This window comes from Parasteatoda tepidariorum, chromosome 4, assembly GCF_043381705.1.
Source record: "Parasteatoda tepidariorum isolate YZ-2023 chromosome 4, CAS_Ptep_4.0, whole genome shotgun sequence".
Lineage (NCBI taxonomy): Eukaryota > Metazoa > Arthropoda > Arachnida > Araneae > Theridiidae > Parasteatoda > Parasteatoda tepidariorum.
The window spans coordinates 86713747-86734089 of NC_092207.1; the positions used below are offsets into that span (position 1 = coordinate 86713747).

Sequence of the window (20343 nt, forward strand, 5' to 3'; positions counted from 1 at the left end):
GATTTTTCGCAAACGATTTTAATTTTAGTCAGTGCCATTTTCTGGTGCAGAAATGCCACTTCTGTTGGCATCATAAAAAGATGGATCGATGAATGAAATTTTAAGTCTATGCAAATGATATAATTATGTAGAAAAACAAATTTACCTTTATGAATGATAGGGATATTTTAAATAAATGAAAGAGTTATGTTTTTGTTTAAGTTTGCATTTAATTTTATATCATAAAAATGAGTTCTTTAAACGAGGAGCAGAGGGTTTGTTTGTTGGAGATGCTTGTTTTTTCTAAAATAACTTTTTTTTTATAGTTTAACTTTCTACTCTAATAGTAAATCATCGATAGCTTCGTTCTTAGTGCAATCTGATTGCACCATGAGGTTGTATCGTCAAAAAGAAGAGATGACTGTGAGAGATTTTGACTCTAAAAGGTTTTCTTCAACACAAAGTCTATGGAAAAAAATTCTGCGCTTCACAAAAGTGGTCGTAAATGGAGGTGCTCGCTACATGCAGGTGCTTTTTCCTGGAGGTTTCTTTTGTACTACAGTAAACTTCATATTATATGCCATTGTTTTCCTTTTTCTCTCTTTTTGTTATAGATAACATTAATTTATTAAAGGAAAGTATGAAAGGAAAAATTTATAACTGATTAAATTTTCTCAATGAAATCTACTATTAAACTTGGCTGCTAGTTGATCTACATCAATTGTTACCAACTGGCAGCCCGTGAGCCACATCTGACCTTTTTTTGTGGCCCGCGAACTAAAATACACTAGTTGTCATTTTATTGTTTACAATTTTCGTAAAAAAATCTATATGGGTTTAAAATACTTTTTTTTCGTTAAAAAAAAAAACCTAATTTCTTCGCTTTTGTGAAATTTAACATACCAACCCAACGGTGCAAAAAAAAATTTTTCTCAGGAAAAATTCTACTTCTTATTTTTATTTATAATTCAATACTTTTGTTTTCTACGACTTGATAAAAGTCTGACAGTAATATTTAATGTTCCTTCAAACATAAAAGAGTCCTTTATAAATTTTTGAGAAAGTTGCGGCCCGCCATTTGACTGGTGTTTTTAATTGCGGCCCCCAGCCTCATGCAAATTGGAAACCTGATCTAGATATTACCAATGATTTGGAAAGTCAATTTTAAAAAAATTGGAAAGGAATATAGAGATGTACTGTTTTGCAAAACAATAAAATGTTCTCTTTAGCATATTGGATAATTTCATCTAATATGTTTGCTTGGATATGGCATCTGTTAATGTTTTTAGACTGCATAAATTTTTTTATTATTGTTTTTTTAAATGAAAGAAACATTATTTTATAGTTTTACTCAATCAGCCTTGTAAACGAACTTCATCACCAATTTGAAAATAAATTCTGGTTCCTGAAGCAAAATGCAACAAAACTATTCCCTTCTAAACCATTCTTTTTTCAATTGTCTTTTTTTTTGTAAGCTTTCAGTACATAAGTAAAGGTATGCATAGGAAATACAAACAAATTTTGAGAAAGAATGTTTTAGTTGAAGTTATTGAGAAGCATACTATTTTTTTCAATGTTATAGTAAATCAAATTTAGTGAAATATATTTAGACTCCCTTTAGTATAGTTCTATTTCCTCAGGCTACTTTGCAAAGGGGTGATTTGAGATTCACATACAAAATAATCAGTGCATCGCTGTGCACCAAATGTTAGAATAAATGAACTACATTCAAGACTCAGAAAAGGTGCTTTAAAATTTAAAAAATTAAATAAATGTAAACTGGTTTTTTTGGGAAAAAAAGTAAAATAAATCACTTGAGAAGAAAAGTTACTCAAGAAATTTTTTGAGTTATTTTCTTTTTGAGTCAGTTTAGTTAGTTTTATTGGTCATTTTTTGGCTTAGCCTTGGAATTCTTTTGAACCTAAATTCCTGTACCATATAATTCCTCAGATAGCCAGGAGTACTCTATGAAACTAATTTTATAGATTAAAATTCAATTAGTGTTTACACTTTTATAAAGTAGAATTTTTATTTATTTTAAAAGGCTAAAATGTAAGCTTTAGCACAAGTATATTGTTAACATCTAAAATCTCTGAGTATGAACATACTTTATTTAAACAACATATATCAAACTGGTTGTATTTTTCGAGTTATTTATTTGAAATTTAATGACATAAAACAAAGAATTGAATAAAATTTTTTGTCAGAAATTCATTTTATTTAGATGTGATGTGTCAACTGTACATGTTGCTATACAAGTGAATTCAGAGACTAGACAGAAAATAGACATACAAAGCAAATGATTATCAAAGTTCTGAGGATTGTAGTGCACATTCTAATTATTTTCATCATCAGCAAATTATTTAAAACATCATGAAAGAAGGTATTTATTTTAGTAATAGTTCATTTCATATAGAACTATTGCAATTATTAAATATATATAATTCAAAATACTAATTCAAATAATCATTATTATTGCCATTCGAATGTGTATTTATAAAATGAGGAATAACATGACTTTCATATAATAAATGTGCACTCTTATTCCAATCTCTCAGAACACAAAAGAACAAAAAACGTATGAATGGGTTTTACAGCTAATAAATTACATCGAAATCATTAATAATAATTTTGAATGTCTCTAATTTTTTTTAATCCTTATTCCTCTGTAGTTTCAGGCTGTTTTAAGTAGTGGGGTTAATTTTTATTTTAAAGTTGTTAGATTATTTCAATTCTCCAGAATGGCTATTCTGTTCATTTTCAATTTAACGTATTAATGCCCATTTCTCAACAGCTAGTTTGCCAAATTGCAAGATCGCCAGTCACGAGCTTATATTTTTAGGATGGAAAATTTTTATTGTGATGAATGGAATTGCTATGGTATATTTTTGTCGGCAATTAGCATTAAATTGTTTTACGTTTCATCGCTAAAATTTCATCAAAAAAATATTTTTATTTTAAATTTGCTAAAAAAAAACACTCGTGTTTGGCAGCAATGGAAGTAACAGTTTTTGTGAATTACCAGTTCATTTACTAAAAGAGAAATTTTGTTACAATTTAATATATTCGGATTCCGTTTAAGCTTGTGTTTTTTTTTTGTTGTTGTTGTCGTTTATTATAAAGAAAATTCAGCTCATATATTGCAACTCATTGGCAAAGAAAATTTTTTAAATTTGCCTAAAGTTGGACAATATTTTCGAATTGGTGAAAATGTCCTAGTAAAATGTGGTCATATTGACCTATGGTCCTGGTGCCCTTCTAAAGAGTCGTGAGAATAAATGTACCAAAAATAAAAATCTACCAAACACTTATTGACAACTTAATTTATGCAAACAAAATAAGTACTTGCGATAAATTTTTAACTCTATGCAGTTTTTAAATCATCCGTAAAAAAGAAAACTAGGCATTAATGAGTTAAATTGAAATCAGTATTTTATGAAATTTATCCATTTTTATAAATTTTCTAAAAATATTACCCGATTGATATGCTTTCATTAATTCGCTTCAGAAATAAAAGCATTAAATTAATATAAAGAAATCGTTTTGATTATAATTTGACTTTGATTTTTGTTCAAATTAAAGCATACAGAAAGCATATGAAAGGCATATAATTTTTAAAATTACAATGTCCTAGAAATAATCTTTAATTCGTATGCCAGAATAAATTGATTTCATTTTATTAAAATTTAAATATATCTCTTTAAATAAATCTATAGCTAGCCTACTAAAAATAGAAGCAAATATAATGTACACATTTTTATGTAAATTAAAAATACATGTATACACTGGACATCTTTACATTCATACAAGTATCGTGTGCAGTAGTTCTGAAATCTCAAAAGCTACATCCACACGACTTTTTTTAGGAGATAAAACTAAAAAACTTCATAAATGCGTCGAAACTCATCATATTTAAGGTCAAAAGAAATTTTGGAAACTTAATTCATGTAAAAAATTAAAAGTGTATGAATGTAGCTTTTTTTAGCGGGAGATTTCCAGTTATGGCAGAAGCTTTAGTGCAACATCCATTGTAGCAAAAGTAGTTTCGGCTCATTAAAATTGCCTGTAAAAAGTCAGTTCTAACAGAAACAAAAAGCGTTCATTAGTATTGAATTAAACTGTAACCATAGCAAACTGACTTCATACTGCAAAGCAAGAGCCGAAGTGCAGAAGTGCTTTGATTTTTGCTTGTGATCAGAGAAAAAAATGTGTGTGACATAAATCATTTGGAAACTTTTTTTTTCCATAAACGTTTGAATCGAACTGTCTCTCAGAGCAAAAGTAGTTGCATATTCACTGAATAATACAAAATGTGGGAACAACAAAATAATTTCATGTGCACACCAGACACATTTTTTTCCCGGTCAGCAGTTCGGGCTGATATAGCAAAGGAAAAAAGTAGAGAAAAAAAAATTTCCTCACAAAATACGAAAGGTACATCCAAATAGAATAATAACTAGTTTTCGTGAAAGAGATAATATATCAAGGCATTCTTCTAGAAATTGTCAATTCATCCGTGCGCATTAAAGCCATTACTGCAAGGCTAAGGTGTTGTCTGGGAGGAATGGCTACCCCCCGAAGACAGTCTGCGTGGTCATTGTACAAGAGGGGGGCCTGTTACCTTGAGGTGAGAAACAGATAATTTCTCCGGCCTTCAAGGAGCCTTTGCCCAAACCACCATTCTTGGATGGACCGTGCTTCCTATTTCACAGTTCACGGTTCTGGTCTTGCCGTTCACTACAAAGATGGCCTCATTGGCAGTGGTCACCATGTAGGTGCCAAATACTCCTGCACTGGAGATGGGGCGATTGGTGTTGCCCCATTCTGCAATTCCTGGATCCATGGATCTGCCGATCCCCGTGATCATCTCTACCTTGCCATCTGCTAAATTGACGAACAGGATGTCTTCCTTGGTGGAGGAACTTGCGTACAGGTCGTAATTGTGTGTGGTCCTGGATGGGAAAAAGGTGATGTCCCCAATTTGCAAAGTGGTTTTCACGTCAAATAGAAATCGGAGCCCTAGAAGGAGAGGGAAATATTGAAAATTAATAACACTTACTAAATGTTACATAATTAATTCTAATAGGAGCATTAACAATCAATGATTCATTAACATGAATTTAAAGTCACCATTTAAAAATTATATGTGAGAATTGAAATTTTAAATCTTATTGTGTACCGGATGTCCCGAACTCTTTTTAAATTGAAAAAAAAATAGAAGGAGATAGAAATATACGGGTTTAGTGACCGAAAAATATAATCTTGTCAAGTTTCAAAATAAATTACAAAGTTGGTCAACAGATGGAGCTAAGAAAAACTATTAAGCAATGTTTTCAAGCAGCAACAACTTGGTGCAATCTGAGGACAAAATTGACTGTTGAAATGGTCCCATTTGCATCAGAAAACATTGTTTTACAGTATTTTTGTCAGCATTGCCGTCATTTGCTGACCAAAATAGGATGTGAAATAAATTGTTTCCTAAATGGAGCCCATGAAACCGGTTGGCAAAAGTAATTTCGTTTTTCTGGTATGAACAGAAAAATAATCTATTCTGTTCGATGATCTCTGATGTCTTTCTGGTAACTTCTGATCTTTATCAGCAAAAAAATATAAACTCTATCAAAAGCAATTCGAGGTGATTGTTATTACCGAATTTTTTACAAACGTAATCGCAAATCAATCATGTTCCACCACGACAATGCGACGCATCGCATACCTTTTAGCAACAAGTACGAAATTTTCAGAGCTTGGTTAGATAATAAAGTAGCATCGCTCCCTCATGTAACTTCAATCTTACATCATCGGATTATCATTTACTTCGAAGCTTGCAAAACATTTTAAACGGTAAAAATTTCGGCAATAATGATGACCTTAAATTTCACTTGATTGAGTTTTTTTTTTTTTNTTTTTTTTTTTTTTTTTTTTTTTTTTTTTTTTTTTTTTTTTTTTTTTGTTGCTAAGAATCAGTAGTTCTATGAATGCGAGGTTATGAAGTTACTAGAAATAGCTCAACAAACAGAATGGAAAATATTTTACTCATTAAAGTTGATTTTTTGAATAGAAAAAAAAATTGAGTTTTATTTCGCACTGAAAAACCGAAATTACTTTCTTGCTAATCCAATATTTTGATCTTCTATTTTTTTAAAATTGATTTTTTAAATAGTCGTTCATTTTTTTTCATGTTATCAATCGCGTTTAAAGAAATATATTAATTTACATGTTATACAATAGTATGCATTGTTCGAAGTCAAGCATCACTGGTTACGGTCAGGGTTCTCGTAAACTGTTCTACAGTGAAGTGCTCGACTTCGCGTGCAGGACGTCGAGCTGCCGAAGCGGGCGTGTTATCCTCTCTGTAGAGGTTCAAAATTGTGATGGGATGTCTTCGGATCATCCTCAGGGATGTTTCCCGGACCGTCGACAATAGCCTATCGTGTAGCTCTAGTGCGTAATAAATGAACTACAACAACAACAATGTCCTATGAAATCGACATATATCGATTTGACGTTGTAAACAGACATTTCAATACTCTTAACGAAACAAGATTTGTTTACTTACCATTTTCTGTTATCTGTTGGGCTACGATGACAACACTGTTATTATTTTTCTCTAGAGTGACAACATGCCTGGAATCTGGTGACACATGGGGTCGTCCAAAAAGTCCCGTTTTATGTGACAATACTGTATCAGTCAAATAATCTAGCACCACTTGACCAGTAGGTCGGTCTGTAATGGGTTCTCGGCATTCTAAGATGGCAAAACCACCTGTAAAATAAGTCGAAAATTAATTTTTTTGCTGCAATCGATACAGATTTTATTTTGTTTAATATTATTATTAAGAATTTAATATTTTTTTTCCTTATCAAATGCATTCATCTGAATTACATAGGCATTTATAAAAGCGACGATTTTTAATAAAATTGATTGGTATAGATTAAAACTGTATCTACGATTATTGAACATTTGATTCTTTTTTAATATTTATTTCAAGAGCCGTGGTGGCTCAGGGGATAGAGCTTTCTCTTTCCAATGAGGTGAACCGGTCTCGAATCCCAGCGATGACTGGTCGATTCGAATTCCACTCCCGGATCCTACCGACCACAGTGCTGACGTAGAATATTCTCAGTGGTTGACGGATCATGGGTTAGAGCCCCCTTGCCGTCAGGTTAACAGTGGGACGTTTTCGTGGTTTTCCTTTCCATGTAACGTAAATGCGGGTTAGTTTCACCAAAATGTCCTCCATCAAGGCAACATTTCACCCGATACTTGATCCAGGCTGTTTAGGTTATAAAATAAAATATTTATTTCAGTGTTCTTTATGTTCTACATAGTAATGTTAAATATCCCCAGTGGCAGTCGTAGAATTTCGTGAATTTCGTTGTCTTGTAATGCAATTGCGGTTTTTTTTTAATCTGGAAGTTCCCTTGTCTTTTGGATTGATTTTAAAATTATATGGTTACGAAGTTAAACAAAGGTAGATGAAGATCTGATATGGATAGTTTATTAAATGCTGGGGATAAACAAAACATAAAATAAAAAACATTTCAAGTAAATTAAAAAAGGGCTGTAGTTAGAAAAATATTAATCTTCACAACAAGAACAGTATCAAGAAGGGAAACGGACTGCAAGATTAATTATGATCGAAAAAAGTGTATTCTTTTAAAATGTGCTGCAGGATTTCCAAACCCAACAAAAGAATTTTCTTAAGCAGAAATGAAACTTAGCCAGAGGTCGCCTACATATGTTTGCTTCATAAACATTCAGGTTTAAATCATAAGACGAAATATTGAAATGATGTTCACCATGATAGACCTAAGAGTGTAAACATAATGAAGCGGGTGAACGGGAATGGCACAATTGTTGTCAGCTGTTAGACAGTGCCAAACACCAAGAAAAATATTCAATATTACGAACTCAAGGTAAAACTAATGAGTGATGTAAACTATATGAGCTTATAAGCAAAACGTAGAAGGTTAAGTATAGTGCGGCTTTCAAGAGAACTCCTCCAGACACCTGTCTCGCGTCTTAGCGGGTACTATGGTTACGAAGGAAAAGATACTTCGATTAGGGGTGTGAGGTGAATAGTTTTGTTTTGTCACCGTGAGTAAACCAGTCGACATCTTCCCTCCGTCATTTCACCCCCATTAGAAATGTGCTCTTGCATGTTACCATGGTCGCAGACAGACTTAGACTTTTAGTCTGGAGGAGTTCTCCTCAAAGCCGCACTATACAGTAACTCGCTAAAGGTGATGGAGTCTGTATTTACCTGAAAGGATCAAATCCTTTGAGGGGAGTGTTGGCATTTATAAAATTTACTCTCAGATTTACTTTTGATCTGACTGTCTGATAGAAACGAATACAGATTACTGTTAGAGCTACAAGAGCTATATCTTGTTTTTGAACTTTAATTTCCCGTTCACTTGAAAAAATTTTTTTACCTCATTTCTATTAAATACCACAGCTTCACCCAAATCACAGTGTAAACATATTTGCGGTTTCATGGAAAAGAATATTTTCTATCCCGCTCATTAAAAATGAATAAAATGATGACGAGCACAGAAATATTTTTAAATATATTTAAGCCGCCTTAATGATTACAAAAAATTATTATGTTTTCCTCGCATAATTAATTAACTTAATTCAATTAAAGGACAAGGGTAAAAAAAACAACCTTCATATGAAAAGAACGATGAAATCCATTAACTAAGTAGCACTACATTTATTTAATTACTTAGACTCTAACATAAATTGATACTTTACAAATTAACGGCTTAGAAAAACTTTAAATCTCCGTCCAATAAATTGAATAACTATTTTTTTTTTGCATGGAGGCACAATAGAGGTTCAATTCATCAACGAATTCGCACTTAAGGTCACAATTTCGAGCTTATTTTTCCTCCTCTTTTTAAAATCCTTGCTTTATTATTCAAAATCCTTCACTCATTAATCAACTCATCATAAATCAAATAGCTGCTGCCCCTGTGTTTCATTAAGACTCAGGCAATTACCATAAAATGGCGAGATGAGGGATGATTTATTTGCCGCAGTTTCAAGCGAATTTTTAAATACATTGCTTAAGAATGAAGAATTATTTTATGAAGCTGAACTAAAATCGCGGCGTTGGGTGCTGAATATTGGAAAATCTGTCAACGGATTGTATTGATAATGCGCCGGCATGATATTAAAAAAAGAACGGCAGGCCATGTTTTCAAGTATTGCTTTGTAAGACATTAATCTTAGAGAAAATTGTTTCTAATGCGATATTTAATAATTTTTCTAACGATAAAGGTACCAGTTATTCTTTAAATAGAATACATAAAAAAAATCGATGCATTTAATTTATTGTTTTACTTCATGAGATTGAACTGTAACTTGATTACAAAAAGAATTCGGAAGTAAACAAAATTGTAAGTTAATATATGAAAAAAATATAGTTTGAAAGCGATGTCATATAATATAAAATAAAATTAACACTTCTCGTGTAAATTCGGCGTGAAAAGTCGTTGCATAATGATATTCCTTAAAATAGAACTGCAGTGGACGATTCCCGAAGTCAAGCATCACTGACTGAGCGATCAGTAAGCTGGTGGGTGACTATTTTGATTAGCCTGCTTAGGAACCCAGGGTGTGTGGTATTGGTCCTCTTTAAACTATTCTACCGAAAAGTGCTTGGCATCGCGTTCAGGTCGTCGGGCTACTAAATCGGGGAAGCTATCCCCTCTACAGAGGATCAAAATTGTGATGGCATGCCTTCGGATAATCCTGAGGGATGTTTCCCAGACCATCGCCAATAGCCCATTGTGCAGCTCTAGTGTGACGCAAATAAAGTACCTTCCAAATTGAAAATAAAACTAAATTCATGCAAGAATTTTATTACTTTTGCGAACTATTTTAACTCGTTGATGGCCACAATAATTAAAGCTGAACTGAATCTTGGTTTATCTGAAGACTAAATAAAGCGAAGATAAAGCGCATAATGCAGTGACTCTTTGAATTAGATTCATGCAAACGACGTCACGCGTGGGTAAATCATGACGTTTGTTTAAGCTACGATTCAGTATCCAATCAGGTTCAACACACTCGCGTGATATCCTTGAAGGTATCCAATTAAATACGATCTGATACAGCTTGGTAATAAAACAAAGTAAATAGCTGTAATGATAACACTATGCACAACTACGTGGTTAGACACAACCACGTGATTTCAGAGGTGTTCTTGCAATAATAATTTATAGCTATTAATGAAAATGTTGTTAAATAGATTAAATGTTTTACCCAATGTAGAAAAGTCAGCTGATTTAGGGGCGCAGTTGTAAGGTGTTAAATCTACAGTTTTGATATATTTCATGGCTTGGAGGTCCAATTTATACATTCCTCTTTGATTAGTGTGGACAACATAACCATATTTCCATCCGTGGCCGAGATCTTGAGTGGGTGGAATTAAGAGACCACTGACCTAGGGGAAAAAGTTACGAATTATTATCACATCAAGATACAAAGTTTGGTAGCATACATTACTATGCTGAATTAGCAATATTTTATGTTTAGAAAATAATTTTTAAAAAAAATCAAATTTTTATTTATTACTCTCACTTTTTCTCTTTGATTTCCCTGCGATTAGAGATACAGCTACAAAATATCAAAAACTGTTCAAATGTTCGAGAATACATCTAACAGTCCTGTTATCTGACCAAGTAATAAACATTTCAACGATACGATACAATGAATTGGTGTGACATGGAGACAATGTGTGACATCCTTTTGATACAACATCAGTACAGGGTGATTCAAACAACTTCAGTACAGGGTGATTCAAAACAAGTCGAACAAACTTCTGTTGTGTTCTATTGCTTACTTGCCATGGCAGTAAGCCTGTTTGGGAAACCAAGCAAATTTAAGGCAGATAGTGCATCTCTTGTTTTTTGGTGGCACCATCTATGGTCAAGAATACGATTTCAGCCCCTCACACATACGTCCTATCCCGTTTAACAGGATGGACCCATTCAAACATCCTTCCATTTATCCACTTATGTAATTTTGACTTGAACCAGAGAACGATTAATCTCCAATTTAGTACCCCCAGAGGTAGAATTTGTTATGGGAACTATGGGGGAAATGACGCTGACAGATTTAACGTGTAGCAGTCACTATTCTTCGGCCGGCGGATTTCGAACTTTCGTTCTCACAAACATGAGTCCAACGTCCTACCAACCAGGCTATCCCGGCCCTGAACAAACTTCTAGGGACGCCGAGCACGTAATGATAGAGAATAACCCAGCAACCCACGATGAACAATCAATGTCAACACATAAGGATAGGGTATACTTTGTGCTGCAGATAATAATAATAAATAAAAAAAAAACGGGAACAAAGCACAAATAAAAATGCAGAAATGGACATTCTATAGTTTCAGTTCGATAAAAAGAATATTCTTTAGAACTTAAATTCTTAGGCGCACCACCGCCTCTCCTTTTTTGTAAACCCAGAGACTCACTCTTCGTTTTGTTGCTGAACAATCAACTGCATTAGCTCAGACGGGGCTTATGGTAGTGATAACAGGGCACACGGCTCTTATTTTCTGAACTGCATAGCCCGGACGGGGCTTATGCTTGAGTGAACGGGGCTGAGGGCTCATGTTTATGAAATTTAATACTTTTTTCATAAACTATTCATATCTTATCATAAATAATTCATTTTGTTATTAAATGTTTCCATCATCGAAAAAAAACTGTCGTTCCTCTCCAAAACACCACAAAATTAGTGCAGGATGAGGAAAAGAACTCCCTTTCATCCCTTCTTCTGCCGCCATGATTCCAGCGTCACAACTTCCCCGCCTCACCATCATCACCACTTCCCCGCATGCGGGGAAGTGGTGACGCATGTCTTCGGATCATCCTCAGGGATGTTTCTCAGACCGTCGCCAATAGCCCATTGTGCAGCTCCAGTTCGACGAAAATGAACTACAACAACATTTAATGTAAATATAAACTGTGACGATATATGATAAAAAAAAGAAATTACCAGGTCAAAATGGCCGTCCACAGGCTCTGGGTGTACAGTGTGATGTTTTTTCTTTTGACTGGCATCTCTGATGATTTGTATAGTCTTTGTACCCCTGTCTTCTCTGCCTCTCCAACACAATATCCATACTTGGTCGAGATGGGGAACATAGTGAATATCCACAGGCACTTTGTCAGTTACGACGACCTAAAAAAAATATGGACATTATAATGTAAATGAGTAAATTCTAGTAATTCACTGTAAAAAATGCATGAAATTTATTTTAAAAAACATGCTTTTAGGTACATAGTATTACTTATAGTTTTCTAAAGTACGAACTCCCCTAGCCATTTGTCTGGACCAGTGGCAGTGACTATGGTAACGAGATATAACCATTTCAAGTAGGGGTGTGGGGTCAGTGCTTAGGATAGGTTTTGGCTCTGGTCGGCGAGAAAAAGGGTATTTTTTTTTCGGTCTGTCGTGTTAGTCCTAAAGTGAAGAGAAGCTATGAAATGCGCTTTTCTTTTTTCCATAGCAGCAGACGGCCTTGTGGCGGGAGGAGTTCTTACTGTAGACAAACTATAATCACCACATTTCATATGTATTTTCAGAATTCTTGTAAATATAGACATTAGGAGTCGCAAAATAATAAAGTAAAAAAAAAGTTGAAACATAGGGATTCACTACTGAGAGAGGTGGGATCGAAAACATCAAATTCTGTTTGAGCTGAATAATAATTATTGGAACCACCTCCTAGTCCCATTTGGCAATCAAACAGTTTTTGGTGTTTTTAATACATCCTTTCATCTCAGTAGCAGTTCATTTGATTTAGATGGTGTATTTTTTCCTCGCTAAAGTATTTCATTTGAGACCACTACAGTGCCCACTTTTTTTTTTTATCATTTTCGATTCTAAAAAGATATTTTTTAGGTGGTGATTTAAGCTATCCTGCTAAATCACCAGTTAAGCTATCCTGCATCCTGCGATGGATAGGAAAATGCTCTCACGTGCATTATTAGGAAATAAAGAGAAATAAAAAAAAATTCTGAAACTTTCACGGTGATGTTCTTCTAAGAACGAAAAGTTTTTAAGTATGATTTCGGACAAAAAGAAACAGTAAAAATCTGTTATTATGAATGAAATTAGTAATTCTTATAAATGCAATATGAAAGCTCAAAAAAAAACCTTGCAAAACATCTAAATCAATTAAAGTTAAAACAGTTTTTTTTTCTTCAAAACTCTAGAAATAAATTTTAAATGTTTATTTAGTTGCAATTAAAAAATGCGTGATTTTTCAATACTTCATTTAAGCATTCATAATATATTCTTTATTTTGAAGATTAGAGGAAATTATGTAATTTCGTTTATTCCCTCTATAATGCATTCAACATATTGTTTTAATTTTTTAGTTATACACTGATTAAAATAGCATTTAAATGGTTTTAAACCTTTAAATGCTATTTTAATCAATGAATAGCATTAAAACTTTTAAACCTTATTTTTTCTCAAAGAGAATATATTTAAATTGACTTATGATATGTGCGGCGTTTCTTAATAGAAATTTCTTAAAAAAGAATAACATATCTAAATCCAAATAATCCAAAAAAATCCATTAATTTTTTTCTTTCAAAAACCAATTATTTTTTCATATCAAAATGTTATAAAATTTTCCTTCTATTGCAATTATTTATTAAATAATAATTTCGAAAATTGAATTTCCAAATTATTTTAGTCTCGCAAGTCTTGTACATTAATTTAAAAGTAGTAAAAATATCAAATTTTCCAATTACAAAATCGCAGTTGGTGATAAAAAAACAAACTTAAAAATAAGACTTTGGAAGATTTAATGAATGTTTGCTGCGAGAATTTTATAAATTAAGGGTTTCTTTTTCGATTAACAGAAGATTTTTTTTTTTATGTCTTTGGTGAACAAGTGTTTTTTCTTTCTAGATATTTCATGTTAAATTTTTATTTCCAGAAAGACTCTATACGTTTATCAGGTTAACTAATTGAAACATGAAAAAGTAAATAATGTATTTTTTTCATGCGGTACATTATCGAATTATAAAAATTAAATTTATTGATGTATGAAAAAATGGTGATATAGATATTGCGTTTTGCTTCAACGGGTAGTTTACATGCGTTACTTTAATATATTTTTGTAACTTTTATATAGGGTGTTTTGTAATGAACGAACTTAATATGTGTTATTAGAATAATTGCCAAAAAGTATGCAGATTTGGAACAGCATATAAATAATTAAGCGAGGATGAAATCAAAACGCCAATGAAATACTTCGATCTCTACTGAAAAGATGAGAAGAAAACCTTTGAAACCTGTTTGATGGCTTGATGATGTAACAAATAATCGCTTTTTAAATTTGTTTCTATTTTCCCTGACAATCAAGCGGGTTTTGTGGATTTCAGTCCAGCCTTCCTGCGCGTCAGCGTTTTTTTTTTTTTCTCCCCTCGATTGAATATTTAGCGACCACTAATGAGCACACTTTTGGCAAAACCTTTAAAAAGATATATTAAAGGTTGCCTTTAAGGAACACTTATCATAAAATTTTTGGTGTCATTTCTTTATAAAGTATATCGATTGAATATTTAGCGACCTCTAATGAGCACATTTTTGGCAAAAACTTTAAAAAGATATATTAAAGGTGGCCTTTAAGGAACACTTTTTATAAAATGTTTGGTGACATTTCTTTATCTGATAACTCATGGAATCAGAAGGATGTCTTATTCACATGTTTGATCTCCAAAACGTAGAGGTAGCCGCAATCTGAGAAATAAGGTCACAATAGTTTGGTTAAGAGTGCGGTCCAAAGTTTGGACAATCTCGAAGTCGATTTCTCTGAAACTATTCAACCGATTTAGCACAGAATTTTGTATTTTGCTTGTAAAAGTACATCCTTTAAAATGATGTAGAAAATTGCATTCCTCACAGCTCAAAAAACTGATGCGACATATTGACAAATTACGCAAAAAATAAAATTAACATTAAGGGATACATACTTTGCATAGCTCTCCTGAGTTATTGGGACTATATTTCCCAGATTGTGGCTACCTCAGATCAGAAATCATAATCCATCAAAAAAGGTATATGTATTCAAAGAAAGTACATTTTTGTGTCTGATTTCGTAACTTAAAATATCGTCTGCGCTAATTAATCAGCAATGAGGTCTATCCCACCCCCGAACTATTAAGATTGAGTAGTGAAGATTGGGACTATATTTTCCAGATTGTGGGAAATATAGTCCCGAAATTTCAATATTAGGTTTAAAAAATTTTCGGAGTGGTTAGTGGTTTTGAGCATTACATATATTCAGAAATTCCTTGGGACTTTCATTCAAGGGTATTGTAGAAAAGAGTCACAGACAAAATATCTTTTAACAACTCGTCAAAAATAAAATGACATTGTGCAAAATCATATGATATACAAAATGATACAATTATTTTGTTACTATATAGCTTTTTATAGCAGCGAGTAAGCGGTGTTAAAATTTCAACATCGCAACCGTGTGAGTTGGATTTAATTTTATAATTCAAGGCACTCGACGGTCAAGCAATGAAATGATTTCGATTTTGTGGAAGATTTGTGAGAGTAAAACCAAGTGGCATTATTCAAGTTACACAGAAGAACAGGAACCTATTAGTGTTAGTTCGAGGGTAAAAGGCCTTTGATTTATGATCAGTATAGTGGAGATCTTTGGCATCACCATTTTGATTGTTGCAAATGCTCTTAACGGAAAAGGATATAAGAGAAGTTGAATGGGTATTGCTGGAATTTGAACCTAGATCATTGAATTGGATCATCTCACTCGTTAAAATATCTCCTACGATGCACTAAAAACTTTACATGGTGTATCCGAAAAGTAAAGTCACCGACTTTACTGTGAAGCAAATGTACTTAGCTGCGTACACACTTTCTAGTTAAAACTGGTGATGAGAGCAGTCAACTTATTCACGTATGGACTCGAAATAGCCTCCCTCCAAGTGAGAAAAGACGATGCCATGCAGCACTCGATGGATTGCCACCAAATTTTGTTTTAATAGCGACTATTCTACAATGGAAACTTTACCGTGATTAAGACTATATTTAGAGATAATTGTTTATCGGAATACCAAGTCTATCTACTTGCACATTATTCTTTTAAGATCATAAGGACATCAACGATACAGCACCTGTTGGAAGGCCAACAACTATCTCTATTGTCAAAACTATGACAGTACTCTTGAACACAGACTGGCATTTGAGTGTTCTTTAAAAATGTTCCAGACATTAAATATTCCTAATAGTCGCGATTTGACTTGGCGGATGGTTGAAAACTTCATGAATTTTCACTTTAACAATTTACTTTTTTGGTGTCCCGCTTCCTGGTCAATTCAAAAATGACAATAGTTGATGACCCAGTCGCTTTACACAACTGACGTGCCTTTCCAACACTTTTTTTTTTCATTTCCATCCTTGAAAACATGCATGGTAAATATCTTTTTGGGACAATTGACAAGTCAAAGAGGATATCATCAAGGCTCTCAAATACACTCTGAAAACGCCCTACAATGACTCTTTCCATGATTGGAAATTTCGCTGAAAACAATACATTCGGTACAAAAGGAGTTTATTGTTAAACTTTTTAAAGTATTGTACTGATCCAATCCATACATGTTTTTTAAATAGACTCAGTCGACTTTTGGGACTATCCCAGTATCACTCCATCCCAGGAGATAAAGAGAAAACAGAATATCACATGTTTCATTCAGAAACATTATTTAAGATCGTATGAACATACGATTTTAAATAATTGTTCTCAATGAAACATGTGGCTTGCACACAAAAATTTGTTCCAGAATTACAGCTAAACATTAAAAAAATTTTTCCAATTTTCGAAAAGAAGACCAATCCTATCAGAGATTTTTAAAGGCAAATTTATTCAAAAACTGAAGAAAAAAAGGAATTAAAAAGGAACCATTGTCTTTTCACTGTGAAGTTTTGAGTTCCAAGTCAAAACTGTTTAAATAAAAAGATAAAGAAATCTGACTAATTGAATTTCGGTTAATTTTACATTGAGTAATGTTTTAGTAATTTTATTCTATGCATATAATATAAAGATCCAACGATATGCTTTAAAAAATAAACGAAGAAACTATCAATTTCGGAAGAAGTCAAGAAGGAAAAATTTTATTTCGAAACATTTCGCACTTTCCTTTTTAATTAACTAAATATATGTTCAACAATAAAATTTAATTTTAAATAACATATATGCAGTTTTAAAAACTCAATCCAAACTCTTAATTCAAAATAAATTTGTTTCGCGTGAATGCATTGGAAAGTTAGTGAAAATAGTTTAGTAAAAATCACAAAATAAACAGAACAATACAGAACTATAAGTAAGATCAAATAAAGAATTGTCGCCGTGTTTGCTTGGCATCATGGAGTATTTTTTTGAGTTACCAATAATGTAAACAGGAAAAAGAGCATTTTCACAATAAATAATAAAATTAATTCAAATATAGAAGAATTGCGAAAATGGAATGAAAACCACTAAACGAAAGATATGCCTGCATCTACAAGATGGAACATAAAAGTTATGGCCACGCAAAGACTGTGGACTGCACGCAATTCTTGAGTCATGTTGAGTCAATAAGAAATTGCGTGTGAGTACAAGAAACTGGAAGTTTTACTAGAATTGAATGCAGTCTAGGAAACTCCACTTTATGTAACCAGTGATAAAATTTTTATTTTATAAAATATAACACGAACAAACAAAAATTTCTTTATTTTGATAAGGTATTAAGTATCAAAATGCATGAAATTAAAACTCTTCATTTTCTTGAGATCTTTACTGTATCTTTTGAGTTTATTAAGTGGTTTGTAATTTGCGTGTTGTTATTTATTTATTTATTGTTCTTTTGATGAACTAAGAAAGTATATTCTTAGATTTGTTTGCATGTAGCTCTAGTAACTGAACATTATGTTCATAAACTAATTTGACATTTAATTAGTAACATTTTTTTCTCGAAATATTATAGGACATTATTGTTTAAAAAATGAAAGTTTTGCTTTAAAATATACGAAACTTGTAAAATTGTTTTTGTGGGTATCCAGAATTTGTACTCGAACAAAGAAAGAAAAGAACTTTTCGAAATTTTCTTTAAGAACTTTTAACTTTTAGAGTTATCGATAATTTTAAATGAAAAAATATAATTAGGCAACGAGAAGCAAAAATGGATAAATTAAGAACTTAAAAGACTGAAACTTAATTGACTAATAAAACCAAATTAATAAAACTTTTTAAAACTCAAAAGTCTATAAAAAAGAAATATGAGAATTAAGATTTAAACACTTTAGAAACTGGAAATTCTGTCACCAAAATTTAAGAACCAAAAATGAAAACTAAGCACTTAAGAACTATACGAATCCTATTATCGATTGGACGCCGTATTTAAACATGCTTGTTTTGAAAATGAATTGAATCTTCTATTTAATTAGATATAACATGCGTAAAATGATTTTACTTTATAAAGAAAAATTATGCGTTCTTTCATAATTTTGTTTTTTTTCAGCAAGTCGAAAGAAATCAACTGTGGACATAAACCAAATTAAACATAACTTCCCCAGCAGGAAAATAACTTGAGCCATTATTGGTCTAATATTCATGAATATTGGCTCAATAAAGGCACGAAGGGCCAATATTTTTCCGATATTGGCCCTATATAGAATTTTCCGATTCCCCAGATATTTTACAGCCACTTTATAACCAATATCGGTACTATATAGAATTTTCCGATTCCCCTTATATTTTACAGCTACTTTATAACCAATATCGGTACTATATGGAATTGTCAGATTCACCCGATATTTTACAGCCGCTTTATAACCAATATCGGTACTATATAGAATTGTCAGATTCATCCTATATTTTACAGCTACTTTATAACCAATATCGGTACTATACAGAATTGTCAGATTCCCCCTATATTTTACAGCCACTTTATAACCAATATCGGTACTACATAGAATTTTCCAATTCCCCCTATATTTTACAGCCACTTTATAACCAATATCGGTACTATATAGAATTGTCAGATTCACCCGTTATTTTATATCCATTATTTAGTTAATGTTGGTTCTATATTGGCTAATATAGATTCTATATAGGCCATTCTAGGACCAATATTAAAAAAATCTAGATATCACAATATTGGATGCTCTTATAGGGCATAGTGAGCAAAGTTTGAAACCAACTGGGGCCAAGGTAAAATTGCTGGTGGTTGGTTGGTTTCGTATGCCTGTTTAGGCAGATGGATGCGATTGTTCTTGTTTTCCAGTGGCGCCATCTATGGCCAAGAATTCGATTTCTGCCACACCCGTTTCATAGGGTGGACCCATTCATACATCCATTTATTCATCCACAGATCGTAATTTTGACCTGAATCAGAGAACGATCGATCTCCAATCCAGTACTCCCAGAGGTTCTGATTTGTAATGGGAACATAGAGGACTTTGCGACACGACAGATTTAACGTGCATCAGTCACCATTTTACTACACGGAGAGTCTTCGGCCGGCGGGGTTCGAGCCCACGAATTCTCGGACATGGGCTCAGCGCCCTTCAGGGCTATGAAGGAAGAGATAATATCTCGATTCAGGTTTTCTACAAAAAAATTATGAAAATGAACCAATACTTACATCCACCACTACCATTTGAACACGAGATATAATAAGGACTCTGTCTTTAGTTGGTTGCGTTACGTAGACATATCTGTCGGCAACATTGATGGCGTGACCCCAGGAGCAGTTGGTGCCTCGATCTCCACACACGTATTCCTGGGTGCCTGGTATGACATCAGTACTCTGAATTTGGTGGTAGAGCCGACAGTTGTCGGGATCGAAGACAGATACTCCCCAATCATGGAACACAAAGAAGCGGCGCTCCTCTGACGGAGCGGCTGGAAAAAAAAGATTTAAATTTTAACAAGAAACCACATTATTAAAAACAGTGGTTCACTTTGAACTTTAATATCAAAAAAATAATAGAATTCATTATTTGCCGGAAAAGATATTGGCCAGCGAGCACTAAATTGGTCTATTTTACTTTTTAGCTTTGTTTTAAAACCGAAGTTAAACACTCAGTCCAATTTTGAGAGGGATTTTCGTGGAATTTTTTTTGATGTAACTAACCAGAATTTGAGTTAAATGGAGATGAAAATCACGAAAACAACCACGGTAGCCCAACGGCAAGGGGATTCTAATTCATGATCCATATTCATGAATTAATCATGATCCAATTCAAGTATCATGATCCAATTCATGATACTTGACGTAAGAACTGTGGTTGATGTGAACCTGGAGCAAAAT

The 20343-nt window shown here is 32.9% G+C and overlaps 1 protein-coding gene across 2 annotated transcripts in view; it reads right to left on the reverse strand.

Moving 5' to 3' along the window:
- Nucleotides 1-2175: 2175 nt before the first annotated feature.
- Nucleotides 2176-20343, reverse strand: part of LOC107441591 (follistatin-related protein 5) — a 427657-nt gene continuing 409489 nt past the window's right edge. For both annotated transcript variants that reach the window (XM_021147212.3, XM_021147214.3), the window contains exons 11-15: nucleotides 19675-19934; nucleotides 12002-12187; nucleotides 10256-10436; nucleotides 6539-6745; nucleotides 2176-4998 (exon numbers count right to left, since the gene is read on the reverse strand). In XM_021147212.3, the coding sequence (XP_021002871.1) occupies nucleotides 4634-4998; nucleotides 6539-6745; nucleotides 10256-10436; nucleotides 12002-12187; nucleotides 19675-19934 (1199 nt within the window). In that variant the 3' untranslated portion in view covers nucleotides 2176-4633. The remainder of the gene's footprint in view (nucleotides 4999-6538; nucleotides 6746-10255; nucleotides 10437-12001; nucleotides 12188-19674; nucleotides 19935-20343) is intronic.